Raw genomic sequence first — 26,380 nt, forward strand, 5'->3', positions numbered from 1 at the left:
AGTATAAGATATCACGATCGCGCTGTTGTTATGTTGACATCAAACGCATAAATGTTCGTAGTGTACAGCAAGACAGGACCCTCAACAACGACACGATCTCTTCAACCACACAATACCGGACTCGGTTGCCCGTCACCTATATCGCTCGATCTCATTCCTCGATCTCGACGTCGTCCTCATCCGAATCACTTGAATAAACCTCTGATTCGTCCTCCTCTGTCTGGTGGTAAAGGCCAATTGATTCCATGGCTGACGGTGACCTAAAATTGAGTAGTCCAAGGGTGTCAACTTTCCCCATGGAATCGCAGAACAGCTGTAAAGACCCCATGACATCGATGGGAAACTGGTCCGTGGAGGCGGCCTCAAAGAACCACCGAATTGCAGCTTTGTGGTGCAAGTCTGGCATCCATACATTGTCCTCGATACGATGCCATGCAGTTCCAGCTATGCTCATTTAGTTGATTCCTATCATCAATATATTTGAGCGTTAGGTGTACGCACATGGAAAGGCACAAATGCTGAGGGTCGGGCATTTGTTGCCCCACGTTCGAACCATCGTGAAGTCGCATCTGTAATCGGACACAAATGTAAAGCCCGCTAGTTCTCGATTACGCGAGACTTCGATGCGGAATTGACTGAGGGAGCTGAAAAAAGGAAGTGCTGTTTCGCATGCTTCGAGAAACTGCACCCATAAATGTCGTGAGCTTTCGGAACGCAGTAACAACTTACAGCTACATTGGCAGGGTCGTGCAGGCCAGGCGTCATTCTAGTGAATGTGAAGCTTTTGATCTTTGGTAGCAAAGTCGCGACATGCATTAAAACTTCAGCATTCCAGTGAGGACGGCACAAATGAAGCTCAGTGAGCGTTGTGGAATATCGAGAAAGGTGCCTGATGAAATGTGGGATCTCTTCGTTGTCGTCCTCGATTTCTGGAGACAAAACAGATCGTAGGGGTGCATCCGGAGAAATTATAAACAGCAGAGATTGGGGAAGGCAGACGGAATTCAGCGAGGAAAGGGATATTCCGCTGAATTCTGACAATGTAATAGATCTAATATCGCTCGGAGATATATGGAGCTCCTGAAGCTGTGGGTGCCTCCTGACGAACGAAGCAAGAGTATGGGGTTCCATTGTAGTGGCAAAGGAATGAAGGTTTGAGAACGCGCAGGCATCAAATGACAGAGATGCTCCGCAGTAAGGAAACATTAACCGGATATTTTCCACATTTATCGCACAGGCCAAGGCACGGGACAGCAGTTTGTAAAAGGCGGACAGATAGAGATAAAAGGGTCTGTTGAATTGAACGAGCGTGGTTACACGTATGCGGGTTACAAGAGGCAAACGCTTACCCTCCTGTGAGACTTAGGCGAGAAAATGCTAAACCTGGCCACAGGAGAACTTTACGAACGGAGGTAGCAGCAATTTTGTTTGAAATGAGGGCCTTGCAAATTTTTATCGTTTCACCGTTGCCCGCCAGGGCCAGAGACCGATAGAGCCATCGTGTCGCACGGGGTTGGAAGCGATTTGAGACGGTGCATAGGGAGAATAGAGTCCCTTTTGGTAAGAGATGTGTTATTTCATCCAAAAGCTCATCTGGGAGGTCAGTGATGGTGGGCATAATCCTGTATCCAAAAGGTGGAATTGTCATTGTTAAATGCACGCGTGTTGTTTGTTTCTGTTGATTTCTAAAGCCTTTGGCAAACAAATCATTCGAAATTTGGTTGGATAATACATTGCCTTCATTCAAAGGGATATCTGCAATGTTACATAACTGACCTACATATAATATTCTGATCATCGGTGCAATTGGATATGGACGAGTAAATTGTTTGGCAATTGTAATGACTCTGGCCTCGTGAGTCGTTAACTGAATTAAAATCAAAAGTCACGTGGTAACGCGTTGTTGACAAATATGTATTGTTTGTAGTTATGGGTCCAACATTATTTGGCTCACGTTCAATTTGTGAGTTGTTCAGACATTTAAACTTTTCTTGCTTCAAGACAGGCGCCTTTTTTCAGTAGCGGCTTCCTGTTACGAAGGCTTTAAGCCGTTTACGCATTCACGCATCCAACGCTCTCTCATAAAGTCAAATCCAAGATCCATTAACAAGCATTTATCAACGCTCAACGATCATCTCAACGTTCACCATGATTCCTTTTATTCCAACTCTTATTCTGGCTTTCGTTTCGTTTATATCATCAGCTTTCGTGATTTTTCGTATAGTAATTCCAATTCTTCCGCCTCATCCTTTAAGCAGACGTGTCGCTCCCGTGTGTATTCAATTTTCCCATGAGCCTCTAATAGCTAATCTTTTTTTAGTCCGAGTTTGGACTGCCTGACTATAATTTTCGTTCTCTTTCTTCAGCGGACAAGAGTCACCTGTGGTTGGCTTCTCTTGATGTCCTGGCTCTGTGCGTCTTCATTTGGCAGGCATTTAGTGAATACTATGGTGGCCCTGCGTCATATGGCGAGGCCCATGACGCTGCATCCTCAGCAAGGTTGTGGTTTGCCTTGACAATCAGGCAAACCTGTCTTTTCGTCGTGTCCGCACTTACGTTGATCCACATTCGTATGGGGCGGTCGGTGTCTTTCGGATCCAGACACTGGATGTTGTGGGCACCCACCCTGCTCCTGGGGCTCGCGTCCACTATACTCTCTGGTTTTTTTGCGGCGGGAGGTATTCCAAGTCTCTTCGTTGGACTCTTGGCATATTCCACTACTGTTGCCGTCCTGAGCAGTGCATCATTTGGCAGTCTTGTGTACACTCTCGTGGTGATCCGACGCAATCTCGCTGCACTCAACGATCCCGCAGACAGCTGGCCACCTACCAAAGAAGTCGAGGATAAACCCCGCCCCTCGTTTGCGACTGAGGATGTTGACGTCCTCAGGGAAGGTAGCTCCTGGCTCACCTCTGATGCCGGCAGTACGCATCATGATTCAGTGTCTAACTGGTCTTTCTCAACTCATCAAACGCACCCTCGTCCTGGTTCCTTGGGCGCCGACTGTGCTGTGACATCCAAAACCTCCCTTGCGCCTAAATCGTCTTACTGGTTCGATCCGCCCACGCCTATGACCGGTGATGCATTAATTCCACCAGTCCCATCATTGCCTTCATCATACCCTTCATCGCCCGCTGATGCCCTAAGCTCCGATCCTGATCCTTTCCGTCGTGATGCTCCGGGTCGGCCACGTCTCGACTCACAGAGCTCATGGCTGACTTCAACGTCTGGGTCTCAAATCTCACTATCTGCATGGTCCTATCCCACTAGCCATCAAGGCGGCGTCAGTGTCGTGGATCTTAATGCTGAGCTTCTTCCCCAATGCAACCGGCCCCCGACCCCTGCTCTGTCAAGTGCTCGAGTTCTTGGAGGATATGGATACCAGGGTGATTCAGAAAGGGGTATTGCTTCTCTGGCGTATAACGGTAATGATGTTGATATCTCAATTTATCGGTACGCCTGCTGGATGATGACAATTTGGGCACCTTTAGTAAGTCCTCCTTGTTTCACGCTACAACTAGCTCTAATAGCTGGTCACCAGGCGCTCTCCCTGCCATATATTTTATCTTTCGTTGGGAAAGGCTTCGTATCTTCTGCCACGCCTCTTCTTCTTGCCCTCTCGGTCACACTGTCTTCGCCTCTCCTTGCCATGAACATCATTATGCGCTCGCCCATCCCTATCCCGACTGGTCTTTTCGAGGTTCATGGAGAACCTCCTTCTATCTGCATGCGGGCGCCATCTCCGGCTGTCACTCTCACCGACTGTAACCGCGAGTGCAAGCGGTCTGGGTCAGTTACAGTTGTCGAAGGGAGACGCTCTGGAGATGTCTGGCTCTCACAAGGGGATGCCGTGGAGGGGAAAGGCAAACTTAGCAGGGCACTTGGTCTTATGACCCCTGTTCCGCGCCTAGCTGTACTGCCCCCTGAAGATGAAAAGGAAGATGGAGAGATGACGCCCCCTCTGCCAATGCAGACTGAGTCTGAATCATTCAATACTTCTGTGTTCCCTAATACTCCCCGTTCTGCGGAGTTCGGGAGAATTAGGAAGCAATCAGTTCAGTCGAGGATTTCAGGCGATGAATTCGCCTCGAGAATAATGGTTGCCCAGAGGCATTATTCTGCGCTCGCAACTACGGTGATTGTCACTGCATCACCGGAGAAGCAAAGTGGCGATTTACTCACTGTAACTACTGGTGTTGGCGTAGAGAGGAAGCCGGTCCTTTCTAGTTCTTCGCACCTTCGCTCTCGCTCTGTTTCCTCGGTTATCGGTCAGGCGATCAGCACAGACTATAGCCCTAGTCCTAGCCCCAGTCGACCTCCGTCTCAACCTCTTCCTCCCACACCTCCTAATGTTCGTCTTGCCAAGCAACAATCAACGCGCACTCTCATCCACCGGAAGTCGTATTCATCTGGTTATAGCTTCGGTGCAACTGTCAATGACGATGTTAACGAGATCGATGTGCTCACCGCTGGTGTTCTGCCGCTTCTTGTACCTGGCTTAAAGGTTGGAAATGATATGAAGCTCAAGGATTTCGAGTTCGAGTTCGACCCCCCTGTCAGCAGCACTGTGACAAAGAAGAAGCGCCTGCCAGCTTCCTGCACTCAGGAGGATAATGGTGACTTCGGTGTGCTCGCCAACGGAGAGTGGGAAAGTACCGCGCTGCACTCGACAACCGCCAATGCCAAGGTCAGGCTCAACAAGGCGTCTGTGCATAAGAGACATCAGTTCAGTCTTCCTAGGTAAGCTAGCCCCTGACTCCCATGTTTGTTCTGATGTTGGTTGTGCAGTCTTGGTCTTCGCAAGGACACAGTCAGTAATTTGAAATCCGAGATTGGTCGCACGCTTGCTACAAGGATTGGGGGATACGCTACTGTAAACGATGGAAGGCGCAACACGCCGGCCTGGCGGGACGACTCGGAACCGGCCTCCAACCTTCTCGCAGATCCCCCCGTGAATGTTGATAAGCAGCCTGTTCAGAATGGTGCTTCTCTCGGTCGCACGGCGTCTACTCGCACTCGTGGTGCCGAAGTCCCTCACAGCATGGAAAGTGCACGTACCTCCGTCGCTACCCTCGACACTGCAACAATATTTCCTCCGCCATCCGCTGCGTCCACGGTCACCCTCTTTGACCCTATGACCGAATTCGATCCTGCTGCGCAAAGCACGCCACTGCACGAAAAAGAATATCATTTTGCACGAAAACATCAAGCTGCCGCTATGCCTCGCTCTCAACCGACTTCACAACGCTCAAGCATTGTATATATTAGATCATCCGAAAAACACACTCAAGCACCATCAGAGCCAGAGGCTCAACCGCCCACCGAACGAAATAACACTAATGACATGTCATCTCTTACAGTCGCACAGTGGTCCACCCGGGTGGTGAAACCACTTATACTCCCGTCCAGCAAGCAGCGCAAGGACGCCACAGAGCCCGCAACGAAGTCGGGCTCGAATTCTCTTCGTACTCTCTCCCTTCTTAAAGATCGTGTTTCGAACCATGACAGTACTGGCGATGCCCGTAACGGGTTCGCAGGTACACGACCGCTCGTTCTTGGAAAGAAGAGGTCAAAGACAGTGAAAGAGCACGATGAGAATGTTGCTCCCAGCGCTAGTTCTGTGAACAAGCATCTGAAGCCGCTCAAGCTTAGTCGGACAGAGTCGAGCAAGGTTCGCGGAATACTTCGCAAGGACGAAACGCTCCCTATCGTGTTGGTTCGCCCACCGTCTAACCAGATGGAGTCGATTTACGAGGTTCGGTGAACATTGACTTATAGTTTCTACGCTTTCCCCTCAAATCATGCTGTTTGCTTTGGGCTCTTTTTTTTGCTTCCCTGAGCGTCTGCTCGTAATTTTTTTTTCGTTTTCGTGCTTTCATGTTGCTTTTACATTTTCCGCAGTGCGTTTGGTTTCGCTATCACGTTTCACATAGAAATTTAATTGTCACGAAGTTAACTAATGTCCAAATTATTGCATGTATCGTCGACGCGATATACAGTACAACTTTATGCCTTACCCTTCCAATCTTATATGTTGATCCTTTTCGTGTCAATCACTGGTCACCATCAGGCTTGTGTGGTGGCGTAACATTGTGATATCATCAGTAAGTACATCAATCGACGATTGAAATAGGTGCATAAGCTAATTGATCACAGAGATGAGCCATTCGGTGAAAGATTTGCTTCTCATTCATGTAGATCTACTAACATCCCATAGAACTGTCCTTCTCATCCGTCACGGTGTGGCCGGGTATCCATCCTTCACTTATGCCAAAGGCCGTCGTCGTACATGCTTATGACGATCAGGACGGCGCGTTGTTGCATGTGAGTCATGTCAGACTCTGTCCGGCTAGTTTTTGCTGACGAAACTTCGTTAATTGGAGTCCCTCGTTACAGTAGACTACGAGATTGCGCGAGACACAGATGCGAGCCATGCACAATCTGCCGAATACACGACAAGCAATTTGGTTGTGCAGCATTTGCATACCAATACAACCTTGCGTGTGCCCGCCTTGAAGGCTATGTTCAAAAATATCATGATGATCAAGACGTTAATACTATTGAGAGTATAGCGAGACGGTCACGCGCAGCTAGACACAAAGGTACGAATATCTCAGTATTCGAGTTGAAACTCAGATTTAACAAACGTTGTACCTAGACACAAAGGTACGAATCTAATATAACGTTAGACCTCGAGTCGAACGTTACGAAAATACTAACTTACATCTCAGTATTCGAGTTGAAACTGAGATGTTTGGATGCGGGTACCTGGGCTTATAAGGTGAGTCTCCCAGGTACAGTAATTTACGCTAAGCTAAACTAAAAGATGGACAGCGCACAAGTTGGCCACGACACGTCGACCTCATTCTCCGTTTGGATGCGCTCGCACTTGGTGTCCTCTCCCTTGGCTCTACGCTTCGGCCGGTTGCTGCTTCTCCCTCTCGGCTCTCATCCTTTCGGCCTTGTCTCCTTCGGATTCGTCGGATCCCAACAAATACTACCACTTCCCACTTCCGCGAAGCCCTTGCACTGCCCGATCATGCATTGTCCCTCCATAATCGGTACGCGATCTTCAGGGCTTCTCGCGGTTCCTGCTCCGGCGGACTTGCAAGCCTGTAGATCCAATTGCAGAGCGGTCTTGTCAAAGGATCCACTGCCGTATGGAACGTAAGCTCCTGCTGCAGATCCTGCAGAGGTAGATTTTAAGGATGTATAAGCCATACCAAAGGTACTAGTAGGTGATGTATTCATTCGATGCACTTGCACGAGCTGCAGTGAGCTCTCCGCTCAAATCGATCTTCAGTTCATCCATACTAGAAGCTCAACTCCCATCGCTGCCATTGCCATTGCCCAGGCTGGCTATCGGCTGTGCGTTATACCATTTGCACCTTGAAGAACAAGTCAACACTGCGCTCTACCTCTACTACTACTGTGAGGATGCAACTGCGTGAACTAGGACGTATATGTAGAACCGTTTAGCAAAATTAAAATTACATAGTTCGTCATATCAGATAGGCGACAAAGAAATAGCGTATTGTAGTGGTATTAGGACTATTGGGTATTTGTCAACGATTGTCGACGGCTGCGGGTCTGTATATACCCTTCGTACGCATCCTTCGCATCCTGTAGAAGAGTCGTTAAAAGTGCCTGTTCGTCGCTGTTGAGCCCCGACAGATTAACATTTCCAGGTTGAAAGATACTTGTGTCGTCCTCTTCTTTCTCGACCTGAGCCACCACTTGCTCCCTCCACTTCTGCCATACTGGCGTCTCATTAGGCAAAAACTCCAACAGAATTTTCATCGGCTCAATATCCTTGAGAGGCCTTGGTAAATTTTCGCAAAGAACGAAGCATGTGAATGCAGCCATGCTGGTCCGCGTGCTAGCTTTGAACCCGACTATGGCTGTCTCGTGAAGTTTGATAGTGTCGCAAAAGAGTTTTCGTTGTAGTTTTTCATTGTCTAGGGATGCGAGGAAGGAGTTGTACGCCCAGGATGCGACCACCGATATCAGGAACATGATCTGACCGATCAGCAATCCCTGGGGAATGAGGAGGAGCTGTAGCAGAAACTGAACCTCAAGGAGTAGCGAGCACAGCCCGACAGCTGTATACTCTGGTTCTCCTTTCAGCTTTAGCGAAAATTTTCCCTTCGTGATGGCATTCACGTCCTTTTCCTTTCCCTTCAGGATGATGACGCCATTCTGCATCAAGAGGATCCCGTCTCCTGGAGGGGAGCCCTTCGCTGGGTTCTTGACCGTTTCGATACCAAGGACTCCGGAGCCGATGACGAAACACGTGACACCACTAGAAATAATTCCGAGAAGGATCATCGCAAAGGAGTACCAGTCTGCGTATAAGGCGGAAAAGATGCATGAACTGATGCTGACCAGGATGGGGAAGCTGGCGAAGACGGCATGGTGATAGCTCATGGTCTGCACAAGGAGGTTGTCATATGCAATTTCAGGGACAGTGACGATAGAGATGCGTGAATTTGTAGTGGTTCGTGTGGCAGGAAGGAGAATTGGCTTTACATCATCTGTCCCCTGCGTTAGGAGATGTGCAAAGTGTCCTGTCTGTTGCATGACAGTTCCTGAGCGTGATGCCACGTATTTCGGGCCAGTCTTCACGTCCAGCTTGAATGCAATAGCTGGATCGTGGTTAGAGCCAGGAAAAAGACCGCTCCAAAATCTTGACTTGGATATCCTGCCGAACTCCTTGGCTATAGTGTAGCTGCCGGGGGAGTTGTACCAGCCGAGCCATCCACGCCCCCTGTATAGGTGCACAGTAGCCATGGCGGTGATAGCTTCTTCGCCGCCGAAGAAACCAGCAACACCGGAAGCATCGAGACTGAATTTGTTAGAATCAGCAATTGGCCAAATCAATGGAGGCATCTAAGACGAGTCAGAAATTTTGAGTTTGTCATTGGGTTGTCCGTCACTATATACCCAAGACTAGACCTGCGGCCGGCTCTATCGCATGTTCTGGAACTGGGAGGGCAAAAATAGCCCTTTCTGAGAGCTTGTGGTAAGCGCTCTGAACCCTGATCACATCCGAGTGGTGCGGGAGGCCCCCTCGAGGTGGCCGTACCAGCGTTAAAAATCCATCCCATAGAAATTCGCAAAGAAGAATGATCTTGTTACCGCCATACGATCACGTCGCGAATAGTTCGTCATGATGACTACACTTGAGCGCTCTGAACCCTGAACCCTTCAGAGTCTGTACATCATGGAAGCTCCCCACATGGTATCTGCGCTAGCACCAGAATGCGATCCTGTAAAACCCAGTAAACGAGATTAATCCACGATGCCGGTTCAAGCATAATACGTAGCGTTTTTACTTTATCAGAAGAGGAATGGACAGTTCTTTGGCACTCGGCAGCGTCTACATCATGCTCGGTTAGGGAACAAAATATAGCCGGGCATGATGCATGATGCATGATGGTTGCATGTTCTGTGCAATGCGATGGATAGTCACCTCGACTCGATGATCGAGTGTGGGCGTACTTATCTTCACGATGCATCGTTGTGGATCCATATCCACGAACTCGGGAAATGCCGGTTTTGAACCAGGGGAAAATATCGAGTTAGCAGCTTGCCCGAATTTCTTGGCAATAGCGTGATCTCTCGGTGCTAGCGGGCGGCGAAATCGCTTCATCCGTACCCAAGAATCCTGTAACACCAGATTGAAATGTGACTGGTTCATTGGTACATTGAAGGTGAGCATGGTATGAGTCACTGCAATCAAAGACCTCATTGCCATTGCTTCACTGCAACCAGGTTGTCGAACACTGCTCGACAAGGCACCTACGTGACACAACTTGAGGGGAATTTAAAGCACTTATTTACGTCGCCGAGGTATGTTTAACCTCTTCACTGCACGGTGGCTTCATTTTCCATCTAAACTCGACTATTTATCGATTGTCAATGTACAATGCAAGCTCGCGATATTGAGACTCGACTGTTTGGTTCCTGCTTCAATAGATATCGTCGTCTTACTGACGGCTCACAAATGCCCATTAGGCGGCAGGTCTATCCAACAGCCTTGGCCGGGTCTTACAGTCTGAACGGGGTTTAAACACAGCTGGAAGTGCTGTTGGCTGCTGTCATGTCCTAGACTTTGGCCCAAACGTTGTCCTGGACCGGCTAAATCTCTGATACAATGGGCCCTTGGTCGGCCTTTCAACGTTCAACACTAATCCTTCTCAGGCTGCTGGATGAAATCAAACCATAAACAAGCCCTATTGTAAAGTAGATTCGCATACTACCTTCCAATAACAACTGATTTTACTCAGTTTCAAACTTGAGAGCCCGTATTCTGATAACAGACCTCAGGCATTCCAATCCTTCTCGAATGTTGATGGAATCGCTACCCTTATTGAGACACTTACGAGCCATTTTCTCGAAGGCCTGGATTTGCCAGAGGGGTCAAAGCCGAACGAATTCTTTGGGAAGATTCACGAGTACGTCTCGACTCTCCTCTGTACTAGTTGCTGGGAAGCTAGTGCTTCATTTTTTTTGGCAGAAAGCCGCTTCCGAAATAGACCACTATCAAGACATAACATGATTCTCATAACTTACTCGTACCTCCTGCTGGCGCGCACGCTACTTTGGAGGCAATTTGACCGAAGTTTCATCAACTCGCATTGCCTTGCATAACCGATCTCCGTGTACCTTTCCTTGTCACTCTTAAGGGAATAAAGGAACGAGTTGTAGATCCGAGACGTTGCAAGCGAGGGAAAGAGAACATCACCTGACCGGAAATTGCGCGAGAAACCAAGAGGAGTTGCGACATGAACTGTGCCAGCGGAAGGAGAGATGCTGGCCCCGAGGCAGCACCACAAAATCAATGAACGGTAAGTCTTGGAGCCGATTACATCAGGCCAGCACGTTGCTTGTGAGAGATATGCATCGGAAGCAATGAACCGGCGCGCCAATAGGATATCATTGAACACCGACTTCCTGGAATATGCTGACGCCCGACCTTCTGGAACATGATGATTCTCACCAAACCTGGTCGTCACAGCCCATCATACATTTGGTAACACTCGTATAGCTGTGGCAACTCATCGATGTGAATGATAATGATTTCAAAACTCACCATACAAATTCCACCCTGAAATAGGCTGATAACAGTCACAGAAGGCTCACCCTGAGTGGCAAGAACGCATTTTTGGGATGCCATGCGCTGTGGGCGACGGCGCCAATGGAGGGATACGATGCAACGGGGCGCTCGTGTCTGATGCAATTGATGGGCCCATCGTGTCAGAAGTAGTTGAGTTATTGAAGACGACCCTTACCATTCGATGCAGGGTCCCATATTTGAGATAGTAGCAAGGTATTCTCGACCATGCGAGAAGCTCGAGGCATTTCTGAAGGAATCAGGTGCCAGTGTGCTTTAATTCACACTGGCAAGCGGATGATAACGGGCTGGTGTGCGTCGAGAGTGAAAAAATGGGAGTACGTGATTGCGATTACATGACTAGACAGTGTCTCCGATGGAGAGGGAGGTGGGTGCGATGTAGCACGACCAGTGCATAGCGCGTAAACGTGTACTCGGGCGGGGATCACCGGCACCGAGGACAGGGGTATAAACTCTATTTGTATTTGAAAAATTTCTCAACCACGACTCCGAGCAAACTCCGAGGAGTAGTAGATAGTACCACTTCAGTGAGTACTTACACTTGTCTGAATGCACCGGCAGCCGCTGTGTTCCAATCAAGGCTGTGATTCCTTCGGCCGCAAATTTGATGTAAAGATGCTAGTGGTGAGTCGTTGATGGCATATCTTGGATTGTTCAATCCTGACGGCAGATAAAATGCATGGTTGATTACAGTTGCATGATTGTACATAGGTGCAAGTTACATCTTCCTCAGCCACACTTAAGCCAAAGCTTTTCGTTCACAGCCAGTTCATATGCGGTGCGAGCGTCCTCTAACAGGTTTTCGAGAAGCTTTTGGTCATCGGGCTTGAACATATCTTTCTCCTGGTCACTCATCTGTAGCAAATCGTAGCAAGTGTCTCGGCTGCAAACTTTCTGGTCCCTCATTACACCCAAGACCTTTTCTCTCCATGTCATCCATACTGGCGTATCATTTGGAATGAATTTGCGGATGATACCTTCTGGTTCGAAACCTAGTCTCTTCCACTCCGATTCTTCATAAACACCAGGAGGCTGGAGCATTAGGCATGCGAATACGGCGGCAGTTGTTCTCGTGCCAAGGCTGTAAGTCCGCATATGTTGCTCATTCAGATTGAGTGCTTCTAGGAGTAACTCTTCCTGGATATGCTCGTTGTCGATCGAGGACAAGTACAGGTTGTACGCCCACGAAGCTGCGAAAGAGGACAAGAACATAATTTGACCAAAGAACGTGCCCTGGGGAATCAAGAGCAGTTGCGCGAGGAGTTGTGTGACGAGCAGGAGCGAACACGATCCAATAGCAGCATACTCGTCCTTAACGGGTACGGCCTCATGGTTTGGACCTTGGTCTAAAGAAATGTTTCGAAAACCGTCTTCTGCATCGCTTCTGCGGTTTGATTTGGTTGACCTCGTTCCGTCTCTAAGAACAAAACGTTTCCTCTCTTCCTTCTTGCTCCTCATCTTAACCCAAGACTCATATCTTAGAGTGAACCTGCCTCTCGTAATGGTAGCGACGTCTTCCTCTTTCCCGAGTAGGAGGACGACATCATCACCGTCCATCAGCATTCCGTCTCCGGGCGGAGCCGTAGGTGCTGACTTCACACCTTGCAGCTCTAAACTTGCGGACCCTATGACCAAGGAGGCCATGCCGTTTGAGATGATGCCAAGAAGGATCATCGAACAACAGAACCAGTCGTATGTCCACCCGCAAAGTGCGCATGTCGTGAAGCTGACGGCTATCGGTAGAATTGCAACGTATTTTTGACGCCCGTCATGAGGTTGGATCGCGCGTACTGGCGGTTTCTCTTTTGCCGTCGATTCCTCAAAAACGAGTTGTGTCTGGATAAGAGTTACGTTATTCCGCTTCGTGACTCTTCCTCTGACCTGCACTCCTAACTCTTCTTTGCATATCTGCATCATCAGGTACGCAAGGTGGCCGGTGTGCTCCAGGATGGATCCAGATCTAGAAGCAACGTATTTTGGGCCCTGCTTCCCATCAAGCTCGAAGAATTTTGCGGGGTCTTCATTAGGTCCAGGGAAAAGCCCGTCCCAAAAACGGGAATTTGCGAGCATTCCGAACTTTTTGCCAACGTTCCAGCTGCCAGGTGAGTTGTACCATCCCATATACTTTCTGTACTTGTAAAGATGAATGGTTTGCATTGCAGAGATGGCTTCTTCACCCCCAAAGAACCCTGCGACGCCGGATACGTCGAGGTCAAAATGACCTGCTTGGATGTCAACGGGATGTTTGTAGGTCATGGTACGTATGTTGCGATTTGTTTCACAGAATACGGTCCACAACTGCTCTTTTAAGTGGTGCACCTGATGGGGCGCATGGAGTCAGCACACTCGGAAGTACATGAGCTCTAGCTATCCAGCACGTGTTCTCCCCGTGTAATGTCCTGTGAAGATTATGCCGCTAATATCACAGTGATGCACTGATTTATCGATCCCTGTTCCAAAAGCAATCACGTGGGTATGTTATTAGTGACACCTTTGCCAGTATGTGCTCGATCTCATCCGTAGTCATTAGTCCTTCACGGTCTGGGTGTATCGAGTTCACCATGTGTTGTATTGATGTGATCTAGGGTTGCAGCATACAGCTTACGAGGTTTGGGTGCTTCGGTTGCACAGCCTACTGGAAGCTGTGAAGCGAACACGAGGACGTGCCAGCTCAACTTTCCAGTGCACTTTGGACCTAACGCTCATTGTGTCTTGGTGTCGACACATCGTGACCTGCTGAGGAGAAAACATATCGTTGTAAGTGATGATTTTGGACTATGTGAGATGAAAGCTGAAACGAAGCTTTGCCTAGATGTATTCACCCATCGTTGGAAGACAGGAGACATCGAGGATAATGCCCCGCCAGAAATTCGAGGGACACACTGAGTCGGTCCACAGCGCCATACATCTACCAGGCAGACAACGGATCATGACTTGTTCATCGGACGGCTCGCTGCGGGTATGGAACTTGAAGAGCGGGAAACAGATAGGATACGACTGGCGCGACGGAGACAATCCAGTGTGGACCATCTCGTTGTCTCCAGACGGGAAGAAAACGGTCAGCGGAGGTATTGATGGCGAAATGAAGTTGTGGAATATGGACACAGGCAAAGTCATCATGAAATGGATGGGGCATACTAAGACAGTGAATTGTATCTGCTGGAGTGGAGACGGTCAGCGCGTCTTGAGCGGATCTGACGATGGAACTGCAAGACAATGGGATATAGAGAACGGAGAGACAAACCTCGCACCAATCAAGACAGGGCAGGCATATTACAAATATGTAGTCGCCTACTCGCCAGACATGACCATGTTTGCAACTGGTGGACACGAACAGCACGCCAAAATTTGGGATGTCAAGACAGGCAAGTTTGTCGCAACTCTTGAAACTGATTCGGTGTGGTGCCTGGCTTGGACTCCGGACGGAACAACGCTTATATCTGGGTTATACGATGGCTCGATTAGGACATGGAGTACTGCAACTTGGAAACAAATCGCAGTGTTGGATGCGCACACTCACCCTGTCGAATCCATTGCAATATCTCCGAATGGCCGCATCCTCGCGAGCGCATCCTGGGACAGCACAGCACGATTATGGAACCTGGACAACAACCAGCTCATCGGTTCGCCCCTCCAGCATCCAGATTACGTGGCTTCTGTGTCATTTTCGGCAGATGGAAAGCTACTAGCCACTGGCTGCAATGACACAAATGCGTATACATGGGACGTTTCTGGCATACTGAAAGAAGCCGGCCTTAGCGAACTTCTGTTGGACAAGCCGGTCCTTGCTGTACGTGACACTTTTTATGATCAGGTCTTATTTGCTGATATCCTATCACAATTGAACGTATTCCTTCTAGGCTCCACGTCCAGTCCGTCAGCCAATCATCATCCCCCAGCGCCGGGTGCCTCATGGTTTTTTTGACGACTTGCCGGATCGGGCTCACGTACGTCATTAACATCTAATCCATACTTTTTTTTCCTGACTTGCATGTTCTCAGCATGCATCGCATGCAAGCGCCCTTCGTGACCGGTTTTCCTCTTTATTCCACACCGACGCCCACGATACGTCTTCGCGACCCCGTCCTTTCCACTGGGTTCGAAATCGTCTCTCTGGGAGATCAACCGGTGAAGATATCGAGCTGAGCGAGCGATCCCCAGGAGTAGTCTATGTTCCGTATGCTAAGGGCAAACGTGTATGTTGTCTGTTTGCTTCTCAAATATTCAAATCCCATCTCATACAACAGAGGAACGCATGTGCAAGAGAAAAACGGATGAAAATAGTTCCATTGAAACCTGGGAACTCTGCAGCAAGCACCTCGCATCCTCCCAATGACAATACCACACAACATTCTAATGGTGCCCAGTCTTCGCAAGCACAGGCTGCTGTCTCCCCTTCCACCACACCTCCCGCCGTCACCAATACACCCTCAAACACTAATCCTCATGTAACAATAAGACATGCCGGACGCTGGACTCGCTTCTGGCTTCTTATTTGTTGCACCTCTACTGAGTATACCCATGATCATCAGTAATACATCCCGTCTGCTTCCTTGTCCTTACGAAGATCTCTCCTATTTCATCCTTCCAGTTAAAATGGAGACAAATTTGAATTTGAGGAACGCCACGGTCGATTCTATCTCAGTACGTTCTCGTAAGGCCTCCCTGGGCTCCATGCGACAATCATCAGCTGTTTGGTTTTCTTATTGTCAAGAGGGAACTTTGGGACATAGGGACCATTGCTTTCAAGCAGATTCAGCCAGACAAAACTTTACCAGACGACCATTCATACGTCCCCATGAATTCCCTTGCGTTTGTCAAGGTATATCTCGGTCTTCACCTTTGTACTTTGGCATATGGAAAGGTGGTCGGAGGCTCGAAGAATACCCTATCGGAGTGCATGTCGTTGGGAGAAGTGTTGTTGTCAGTATTGTGGAGGGATGCAGAATCCTAGACGATCTGTCCAACGCCAAGTCAAGTGCGTTTCCTGGAGGTGAAGCTTAAGCGCTCACCGGGATGGTGGGTTGAAGTCCCAGTGCGTATGCATGTTCATCTCGACGACCGGCGTTTAGCTGACATTCTTTATTCACTTATTGTTGGCAATTTTGATGAATAGGGCGCCATGGTTCCATGGCTGGTCGTATTACCTACCCACATAGGTATATTGCTGTTAGCGACACCTTTGCCGGTATGCGCTCGAGCCCATCCGTACTGATCAGTCCTTCACGATCTGGGCGCATCGAGTTCACCATGTGTTGTGTTAACGTCATCTAGGATTGCAGCATGCAGCTTAGGTTACATAGCTTCTGAACAGTTGGTAAGTACGTTACAACGAATACTAGACATGACTCTAAACAAAGTTGTCCGGTCGAGGTACTTGTTTCTCAGAAATGTGACTATCGTCTTCGATCTTATGTACTTGCTCCTGGTAACCTCCATATGCGTCCTGTGCGTCTCGAAGCAATGACGCCAGGAGGGCCCTTTCATGATCTCCGAACCCTCGTAGATCTTCTGAGCTAAGCTTGAACGACTTTTCTTCTGTGTTATTTTCCAACTGCTCCGCCACTTTGTCTCTCCATACATCCCATACCCTTGTGTCGTTCGAGATGAACCGATGCAAGACTTTCTTTGGTTTGAAGTCGACAGATGGCCTTTGGATGCCATGACTGAGGACCAAGCATGCAAAAACTGCCTGAGCAGCTCTGCTTTTGAGGCCAAATTTCAATAGTCGTGGATTACCAAGTGCTTTCCATAGGAGTTCGACTTGTATCTTCTCCTGCTCTAACGACGACAAAAATGAATTATATGCCCATGAGGCTGCAACCGATGAGATAAACATGATCTGCCCGAATGTCGATGCCTGAGGCATGAAAAGGAGCTGGAGAAGAAACTGCGCAAGGAGGAGAAGCGAGCAGAGTCCAATCCGTCTGTACTCTGGGCCGCCATGCATCCTCAGGACAAATTTGCCTTTCGTTATTGGATTGATGTCTTTCTCTGCACCTCGGACAATGACCACATTGTTTCGCATCAGGAGTATCCCATCCGCAGGCGGCGTGCCTGGAGAGGGTTCTTTCACGCCAGCAAGAAAGTCGAGTTGAGCAGAGCCGATGACAAAGCAGGATGTCCCGCCTGAAATGACTCCCAGCAGGATGAGGGCAAAGGCTAGCCAATCTCCCGAAGCCGCGCAAAGCACGCATGTTGCGAGATTGATGGTGATAGGGATAGCGGCCAAGAGAGCATGGTGGACGCTCATCATTGGCGCCTGGTCCGTGTGCTTGAGTATCACATCTCCGACATCGAGGATGGTGACTGTTTGAGGTATAGTCTCCCGTCCTCCCAATTCTACCACTTCCTCGACTTCTTCCGTCTTCTGCACCACGAGGTATGCCAGGTGACCACAGGCCATATCCGTGCCTGATAAAACGCCCCAATAACGGGGGCCGGTCTTTCCATCCAGCCCAAATACTTCAGCTGGTGTTAAATTTGGACCAGGGAAAAGCCCATCCCAAAATCGCGAATTAGCAAGTTGCCCGAACTTTTTGGCAACAATGTAACTTCCTGGTGAATTATACCAGCCTAGCCAGCGCCTCCCGCGGTAAAGATGGACAGTTGCCATCGCTGAGATGGCTTCATCCCCACCAAAGAATCCAGCGACGCCCGACGTGTCAAGATTGAAGCTCGACTGGCTGATGGACACATTGAGGGTGGGCATCTAAACCTAACCATTAGTTGTAAAGCAACTCAACAATAGGCTCGTTTCCCTCAAGGTAGCCGGACGCAGGGACCTGGTGGGAATTTTTCATTCAAGGGTCGAGACTTACTAGTTCGGACGACCCCTCATCGACATCGTGTAAGTAGAATGCATAGCAATCTACAACTACTTATAATATCATACCCACGCAGCGCACAAATGTCCGGCAACTACTAGTGAGGTGCCTGTCAGGTACAATCATATATCAACCAAGCTCTCAGATCATCCATCCCGCTCTAAATCAATCACTGGCAGTTAGACAGTGATACATATCTAGGGACCGGCCTTAGGGGGCCTCCTTGTTCATCTGGGTTACAAGGTACGCAACGTGAGTCGTTCCAGTTCCCTCCAATGATGGTGCCACACAGAGAAGCGATGTTTTTAGGACCCAACTGCTTGTTTAGCCCGAGAACTTTGTATGGCTGTTAAGCTCGGATAAAAGTGCGTTCCAGACCCGATGGTGCTCGGGCACTTGACGACGGCGAAGCCACTGGGAGCATTGTATCAGTGGATAGTCAATATGGCTTGTACGGCTTCGTCTCCACCGAAGAATCGTGCGACGCCAGATACATCCAAGTTGAATTTGGTGTTGAGATATAGTTGGTATGTAGTTACACTGTCGCTCGCTCACTCGAATGGTCTGCAAAACTGCATTTTGGATCTCTGCCGACTTGTGGATGACATGGAAGTTCTTTCCTCCTGTTTCACTGACGATTCTCGGATACCCTTTGTACTTGTCTAGGTTTGCGGCGATGTCTTTCCATAGCTTCTTGAATATAAACGTGCTGCCTGTGAAGTGGAGCGCTGGAAAGTTGGGATGGGATATCGCCTGTGCGACGACTTCTGGAGGTGGCCCGGAACGAACTGGATGACGCCGGGTGGAACACCAGCCTCCGCGAGGATCTGGTAGATCAAGTAGTTGGAATATGTGGCTGCTGTTGTACTCGAAGAACCGATCTTTACAATGACAGTGCAGAGTTCAATATTATGTGTGACCGTGCGTGTCTTATTGAAATATGTTACAGTGCTCGTCTTGATCCTCTATTAGCTGAGGCGGCTCAGATTGTCCTCAATGCTCTAGTCAAGACTGTCATGATACCCCATAAATCCACACACGGCGATCGTTACTTCGGCTATCCATTCCCGCCTGAGATCACCCCATCTACCTTTCCTGGATGGCGTGTTGGCACATCCATCCACCAATCTCCGAAGCACACTGTCTTCTGTCATCAGTTTCTTTGCAGGAACGTACAAGTCAACATTTGGTTTCGATCAAGGTCCTCCTCTCCATGATGCACTGACCATCACATGTGTCCCGTCCCGAGTTCTTTAGAGCTCAACGTTTCAGAGTAGATGTGGAGTTACATGGTAAGCACACGGTGGGAGAAACCGTGACGGTCATCATTATCGGATATGTGACGACTCACGGGGCTCTAATGGAAAGAATTGCGTTGTCACCCACTGGTCAGTTCAGGTGTGTATTCGAACGTACAGTAAACCTTCTCTTCTCACAATATCAATGTCCCTAGGTTTGCCCTAGGTCGACCAATTCTTTGAATTGCTTTTGGAATGTGTCTCCTGATGTGATGCCATATCTCCGCTCAACGTACAACAACAATGACTCGGATAATTCACAGAGCACCTTCACACTTCTGGTCGACTTACCACCGTTCTCTACATCTACTCACGCTCTCACTACCATTGCTGAAGATTTGTTCTTTTACTTACGTGTATTCAAACGCGATGCGCCTTATGACCAGTACATGTAAGATACCATTTCTGCCATGACTTTGCCGCACCTATTAAGTCGCAAACGCCATAACAGTTGAGCGCTTTCAACGAGGTTATTGTTGGTTAATAGTTACGTTCCGCATGCTGTGCATACATGCTTACCATAACAGCCTGGCGTCTGTCACAGAATTTCTAATCGTGCATGTCAAATCAACATCTCATAGGAATTGAGTGAAGTTATTGATCGTATGGATCTGCTGGCTGTATTTGTCAAGACATTGTCTGGTTTTTATGATGGCCGCTACGCAAACACGTTGTCATTGCCACCCGAGCCAGGAGCATCATTTCCTCATCAATATCAGATAGGTTTCAGTTACCAATTACGACTCCATGACAATTATCCTTGTCTGAATACTTTGTTCTTTGACGTCCGTAGGTGCTGCTGGCGCTCGTGCCACCTGGAAGGTCACCACCGATCGCTGTGAAGTTGAATGGCGACACTGCGAGAACAAATACTTCCAGCTATCCAATCATCATAAGTATCTGATACAAGGCGTACTGGATTTATTTCCATAATCCCGCTGCGTTCTTACGAGGCTGTTTCGCGTGAAGCTCCTCGACATATTTGACGTCGAAACAGAAGCTGCGAAAATTCCATCAATCGACTGCCATCGAGCTTACGCACCTATGCGGCAGCATCGATCTTGGCCTGCAAGTGTTCTTCCCTTGACCAAGCATAATAGCTGCTACCAATTCATAAGCAGACCGGTGGGCCATTGGCGATATAGGGAACCTCGAATGGAAGTTCGAGTTGCATCTGAGTAAGTGCGGCTTCGAGACCCTTGCGCTCTGCTGACCCCGCAGCATGATAGGTTCGCTGCCCACATGATTCGGGATGAGAAGGAGTAACTCGTAAAGTTCACGTAGACTCACCTTAGGTTCATTTTCGATTGCAGGTACTTGAATGTGACGAGCTGTGGTGTAGACATTTTGGAGACAAAGTCGTTGAAATAGGTAGATATGGAAGAGTTACCCAGCACTTTAATTCATTTTCCTCACTTCGAGGTTGCTCTCGCTACGATCTCTTTCGAGAATCCATTCATCAGGAAATCTGAGATATACATTCCATTGCCTGTGATATTGACCAGCATCCAAACTCACTGCTGGTTGCCTGTAGGTCCTGCTTCTTCGGAATCCTCGAACGTCCTTGCTTCCAGTGCGGTCAGATACTTGATGTTGACGTCAGCCACGAAGCTGTCGGCAGGATGGCTTATCCCAAGCCATCTTTAGCACGCCATTATTCCTATGGGGAGATCAAATAGCTCCTGCTTGTGAGTCAAGGGAGGCAGCATTTGAGGCGGAGTGCGCGTTGACATGTGAAACTGAATGATTTGAATATATGTTGAAAGCTTATAAAGGATGGTCATAACGGTATCTCACAAAAGCCATATCAGTATTGATATGAATTTTCAAAAGCGCGATAAGGGTTCTAATTAGTTGGGATGAAAATGATGAATGATGCATCTAAAGGTTCCCTAGCGCTTGGTTCCCTTTCTATAACTTGAACGATTGGCGCTGCCTTGGTCGACGGTATTCGGCCCGGGGTGCCTCCTTGATTTGTGGTACTCTCCCTCACTCTAATTTTTCCGGTCATTTTCCTCAAGCTGATCCAAATTTTCGACTGTTCCCAATGAGCGACGACCACATGTCAGAACCTCCTCCAGAGGCTCCTGGATCCAGAGATGCAACTGCTGGCGAGAGCTCAGTACGTGCCCTCATGAGACTGCTGTCGACGAGCGCTAATGACATCGTCGCTGCCTCCTACACATCCTTAATCCAGAGCCAGCCCCGTAGCGGATTCTGTCAGGCCCTGCGGAAAGTTAAGAAGAATGTGGCTAAAAAAGTTTCTGTACGTCAACCTGAATGCTGAAGGAGCTAGAATATAGCTGATATTGTGCAGAGACGCTTCAAGCGTTCCCGCCGCCAAATCCCCGCCGTCCATAATGCTGACCATGGAAGTGCTTCATCCAATCAGGATATCGAGGTAAGCAGGTTTTATTTTGAAGTTCAACTTGTCTGAGGCCACCAAGGATGCATCGCGTCTGCGTCCTTCCGATGGCGACAAGCACACCACTTATGAGAATCTCACTGGCTGTGGGAATCAATCAGCGTCCGGAGAACCTGCTTCGAAGGTATTTACGCTAAACGATATAGTTTTCATGTCTAAATTCTGGTGGTCGTGCAGGTCCTCGACGCCCCTCCTGGCGTGGAAGAGATTCCCGATCCCCAATCAGTTGATGCTAAACTTCGGGGTGCCCGTGAGGCTACAGAAAGTATGGGACTACTCGGGGGACGTGTCACTTCTTTTATATCCAAAGCCGAGGATGGCCCAATAGATCTCGCTGCCGCAGACGATTTCCAGACCACATATCTTCAACCACTCAGAATTTTTGACACCGTCATCGAGAATCTTGCGAACGTATGGGTCTCTCTTCTTGCTTGAAAGCGAGCTAATCAAATTGTATAGGTACATCCTTATGCAAAGATGGTGCTGGGCATGCTGTCCGCTGCATCCAAAGTACGTGTGGTTTTACCTTCCTGTTCAACAGTCGTTGACTCTATGCAGATCATTCTCGCTCAAACAGAACGCGACAAGTCGGTGCAATCTCTTCTCGACAAATTGGAACAAGTTTACCGCTTCATGTCACAAAAGGACACTCTTGGGCAGATCTCATCCAAGCGCAGCATCGCTGGACGAATCGCCCAGCAGACTCTAGAGTGCGCGTGTTTCATCAGGGATTATTCGGAGAAAAAGAGCTTTTGTGAGTCATCGAGCCATTGCGCTTTCCATAATTTGAATCTTATGCCATCATCACAGGGAAGAGACTCGGGAAAAATATTGTCTCGGAGACGGATGATCTGATTTCACAGTACAATAACGCTTTGGACGAGTTCATGCAACAATTTCGAGACCAAGCTCTTCGGGATATAGCCGATCTTGTCCGGTGTACGAGTAAGGATTCGGACGTACTTCTGACTTTCCGTCCACTCATACCCCTTCAGGTGATGAACTGGGTGACAAACTGGATCTCAGTGGGATGCCTTATGCAGCAGGCACGGGACTAAATACCACGAAACTATGCCTGCCAGGAACGCGGGCGGACATTCTCTCCCAGATCACTGAATGGATCAACGACAGCGGAGATACTGCTCAGCGAGTGCTGTGGCTATCTGGCCCTGCGGGCACGGGCAAATCAGCCATCGCTCACACAATCGCTAACTGGTACAACGACTTGGGAGGGCTCGGTTCGTGTTTCTGCTTCGACCGAGACCTCAAAACGGACAAACGTCATGAAAAAGTCTTCTCCACCATCGCTCGCGACCTCGCTGACCGTGATCCGAAAATGAGACAAACATTAGCCAATGTAGTCGAACATGCAAATGCGCTCAAGAACACGACAGATATCATGCAGCAATGGCACAAGCTATTTATGGAACCGCTAAAAAAGTTTTCGGGGTCGAGTGCGGAACCTGTCTTGATCGTAATAGAAGCGCTGGATGAGAGCGGCGAAGTTGAGACACGGCGCAACCTTCTCCGCATACTTTCCAGTAAACTTCAGGACAAAGGTCTTCCCCAAATCACTGAACTCCCTCCCAACTTTCGGATTCTCGTCACCTCTCGCCCACTTCATGATATCGATGATGCATTCCGCGGTGCTCAGCATGTTCTACCATTATCGATGGACGACATTCCAGAAGCAGTCGCAAGAAGCGACATCCATGCTTTTGTGTCTGAGGAGCTGAAAGAGCTACCAGATTTTCGGCACGAAGAGTTCGCAGTCCTCGCTGACAAAGCTGGTGGACTGTTCGAGTGGGCGCGTCTTGCATGCAACTACATCCGAGGCGTCGCTACCGGCTCACGCGCAATGGATCGCTTCAATGATGTCGTGTCCCACAATCATGGAGAGCAGGAAAACCTGTTGTATGGGATGTATAAATTCATTCTAGGAGAAAACATGCGGAAGGACAAACACATCACAGAAGCTGGTTATAAGCGAGCGCTAGCCAGTTTTTGTTCTGTAATGGGACAAGTACTTGGTTCAGCCGAACCACTCTCTCTAGATGCTCTGAATGCCATGCGGCGCCGTTTTCCAGATGAAAGCGAGCATTACGGAGTGGAACTCGTGTTAGGAGACATGGGATCCCTGCTAAGCGGGACCACCAACTCATCTAGCGTCATCCGACCCCTTCACGCATCCTTCCGCGAATTCCTGACAAATAAATCATCTAGCGGAGAGTTTTTTGTGGAGATGTCGAACTCGCAACGCGATCTTGCTTTTGCATCCCTCCGAGTGATGGAGCACGACCTTCGCTTCAATATGTGTAATTTAAAGTCTTCATACCTCCCGAATACCAAAGATACCGGGCTGCTGGATAGAGTCGCAACACACATTTCCTCGCATCTGTCGTATTCCTGTCGATTTTGGGCTACGCACGTCCGAGCAACGGACTTTGACGCGAAGCTCGTGAAGGAAATAGGATCATTCTTCGATAATGAGCGACTGCTCTTCTGGATCGAAGCACTTGGCCTTCTCAATGGACTCGGTAGCGCAGTTGCTGTGCTTCCACGCATCACCCAGTGGCTGAAGGTGAGAACAGAGTGGCCTGGCGGTGTCAGGGGAAGTGCTTACGCGCGAACACAGGGCCAATCCGGATATGCAAACCTATTGTCCGCTGCAACGGACGTACAGAGATTCGTGCAGGTGTTTGGTGGGATTATTTTGCACAGCACAGCACATCTGTATGTATCAGCGCTGCCATTTTGCCCCAGCAAGTCCACGATGGCTACAAAGTTTACTGGAAAGTTTCCGAACACTCTTCGTGTGATGCATGGTCGTCTTGTGAACTGGACCGCTATTCAGGCCGTGATCAGTGGGCACACTGAATCGGTTTTGTCAGTCTCGTTCTCGCACGATGGCACTCGCATTGTGTCTGGTTCAAAGGATTCCACTGTCCGGGTGTGGGATGCAGCAACGGGGCTGCCATTGGGCGAGCCCTTCCGAGGACACACTAATTGGGTTTCGTCAGTCTCGTTCTCTCCCGATGGCACTCGCATCGTGTCTGGTTCTTGGGATTCCACTGTCCGGGTGTGGGATGCAGCAACGGGGATGCCATTGGGTGAGCCCTTCCGAGGGCACACTTCTTGGGTTTCGTCAGTCTCGTTCTCGCCCGATGGCACTTGCATCATGTCTGCTTCTTTAGATTGCACTGTCCGGGTGTGGGATGCAGCAACGGGGCTGTCATTGGGTGAGCCCTTCCGAGGGCACACTTCTTCGGTTTTGTCAGCTTCGTTCTCGCCCGATGGCACTCGTATCGTGTCCGGTTCAAAGGATTCCACCGTCTGGGTGTGGGATGTAGCAACGGGGCTGCCATTGGGTGAGCCCTTCCGGGGGCACACTGAATCGGTTTCATCAGTCTCGTTCTCGCCCGATGGCACTCGCATCGTTTCTGGTTCAAAGGATTCCACTGTCCGGATGTGGGATGTAGCAACGGGGCTGCCATTGGGTGAGCCCTTCCAAGGGCACACTTCTTGGGTTTACTCAGTCTCGTTCTCGCCCGATGGTACTCGCATCGTGTCTGGTTCTTCGGATTCCACCGTCCGGGTGTGGGATGCAGCAACGGGACTGCCATTGGGTGAGCCCTTCCAAGGGCACACTGATGAGGTTTGGTCAGTCTCGTTCTCGCCCGATGGCACTCGCATGGTGTCTGGTTCAAAGGATTCCACTGTCCGGGTGTGGGATACAGCAACGGGGCTGCCATTGGATGAGCCCTTCCAAGGGCACACTGAATCGGTTTTGTCAGTCTCGTTCTCGCACGATGGCACTCGCATTGTGTCTGGCTCAGAAGATTCCACTGTCCGGGTGTGGGATGCAGCAACGGGGATGCCATTGGGTGAGCCCTTCCGAGGGCACACTGAATCGGTTTTGTCAGTCTCGTTCTCGCACGATGGCACTCGCATTGTGTCTGGCTCAGAAGATTCCACTGTCCGGGTGTGGGATGCAGCAACGGGGATGCCATTGGGTGAGCCCTTCCGAGGGCACACTTCTTGGGTTTCGTCAGTCTCGTTCTCGCCCGATGGCACTCGCATCATGTCTGGCTCAGAAGATTGCACTGTCCGGGTGTGGGATGCAGCAACGGGGCTGCCATTGGGCGAGCCCTTCCGAGGGCACACTTCTTGGGTTCGGTCAGTCTCGTTCTCGCCCGATGGCACTCGCATCGTGTCTGGTTCTTCGGATTCCACCGTCCGGGTGTGGGATGCAGCAGCGGGGCTGCCATTGGGTGAGCCCTTCGAAGGGCACACTTCTTCAGTTTTGTCAATCTCATTCTCGCCCGATGGCACTCACATCGTGTCTGGTTCTTCGGATTCCACCGTCCGGGTGTGGGATGCAGCAACGGGGCTGCCATTGGGCGAGCCCTTCCGAGGGCACACTTCTTGGGTTCGGTCAGTCTCGTTCTCGCCCGATGGCACTCACATCGTGTCTGGTTCTTCGGATTCCACCGTCCGGGTGTGGGATGCAGCAGCGGGGCTGCCATTGGGTGAGCCCTTCGAAGGGCACACTTCTTCAGTTTTGTCAATCTCATTCTCGCCCGATGGCACTCACATCGTGTCTGGTTCTTCGGATTCCACCGTCCGGGTGTGGGATGCAGCAACGGGGCTGCCATTGGGCGAGCCCTTCCGAGGGCACACTGATGAGGTTTGG

General features: G+C 49.5%; 6 protein-coding genes across 6 annotated transcripts; 2 read left to right on the forward strand and 4 right to left on the reverse strand.

Moving 5' to 3' along the window:
* Window positions 1-151: 151 nt before the first annotated feature.
* On the reverse strand, window positions 152-1,648 carry HD556DRAFT_1436273 (uncharacterized protein; the record flags this gene model as incomplete). The annotated part of the gene is made up of 4 exons (XM_041305544.1): window positions 152-444; window positions 502-682; window positions 730-1,291; window positions 1,350-1,648. 4 exons carry the CDS (start codon window positions 1,646-1,648, stop codon window positions 152-154), a joined length of 1,335 nt encoding a protein of 444 aa, XP_041166774.1.
* Window positions 1,649-2,148: 500 nt separating this feature from the next.
* On the forward strand, window positions 2,149-5,764 carry HD556DRAFT_1468247 (uncharacterized protein; the record flags this gene model as incomplete). The annotated part of the gene is made up of 4 exons (XM_041308402.1): window positions 2,149-2,271; window positions 2,321-3,490; window positions 3,542-4,740; window positions 4,789-5,764. 4 exons carry the CDS (start codon window positions 2,149-2,151, stop codon window positions 5,762-5,764), a joined length of 3,468 nt encoding a protein of 1,155 aa, XP_041166775.1.
* A 636-nt stretch (window positions 5,765-6,400) lies between these two features.
* HD556DRAFT_1302815 (uncharacterized protein) lies at window positions 6,401-8,889 on the reverse strand (the record flags this gene model as incomplete). The annotated part of the gene is made up of 7 exons (XM_041299545.1): window positions 6,401-6,441; window positions 6,488-6,519; window positions 6,725-6,768; window positions 6,840-7,029; window positions 7,066-7,187; window positions 7,380-7,452; window positions 7,601-8,889. 7 exons carry the CDS (start codon window positions 8,887-8,889, stop codon window positions 6,401-6,403), a joined length of 1,791 nt encoding a protein of 596 aa, XP_041166776.1.
* A 2,734-nt stretch (window positions 8,890-11,623) lies between these two features.
* Window positions 11,624-13,866, reverse strand: HD556DRAFT_1321059 (uncharacterized protein). Its single transcript, XM_041301331.1, has 3 exons — window positions 13,668-13,866; window positions 11,831-13,610; window positions 11,624-11,761 (listed from the first exon to the last, which is right to left on the reverse strand). Exon 2 carries the CDS (start codon window positions 13,391-13,393, stop codon window positions 11,867-11,869), a length of 1,527 nt encoding a protein of 508 aa, XP_041166777.1. The 5' UTR covers window positions 13,394-13,610; window positions 13,668-13,866; the 3' UTR covers window positions 11,624-11,761; window positions 11,831-11,866.
* Window positions 13,867-15,589: 1,723 nt separating this feature from the next.
* On the forward strand, window positions 15,590-16,274 carry HD556DRAFT_1321070 (uncharacterized protein). The gene is made up of 2 exons (XM_041301332.1): window positions 15,590-16,172; window positions 16,254-16,274. Exon 1 carries the CDS (start codon window positions 15,599-15,601, stop codon window positions 16,139-16,141), a length of 543 nt encoding a protein of 180 aa, XP_041166778.1. The 5' UTR covers window positions 15,590-15,598; the 3' UTR covers window positions 16,142-16,172; window positions 16,254-16,274.
* A 40-nt stretch (window positions 16,275-16,314) lies between these two features.
* Window positions 16,315-18,220, reverse strand: HD556DRAFT_305355 (uncharacterized protein). Its single transcript, XM_041310217.1, has 2 exons — window positions 17,959-18,220; window positions 16,315-17,855 (listed from the first exon to the last, which is right to left on the reverse strand). Exon 2 carries the CDS (start codon window positions 17,847-17,849, stop codon window positions 16,488-16,490), a length of 1,362 nt encoding a protein of 453 aa, XP_041166779.1. The 5' UTR covers window positions 17,850-17,855; window positions 17,959-18,220; the 3' UTR covers window positions 16,315-16,487.
* Window positions 18,221-26,380: the final 8,160 nt, after the last annotated feature.

The sequence above is a fragment of the Suillus plorans genome (genome assembly GCF_016647745.1).
Source record: "Suillus plorans strain S12 chromosome Unknown HD556scaffold_2, whole genome shotgun sequence".
Taxonomy (NCBI): Eukaryota; Fungi; Basidiomycota; class Agaricomycetes; order Boletales; family Suillaceae; genus Suillus; species Suillus plorans.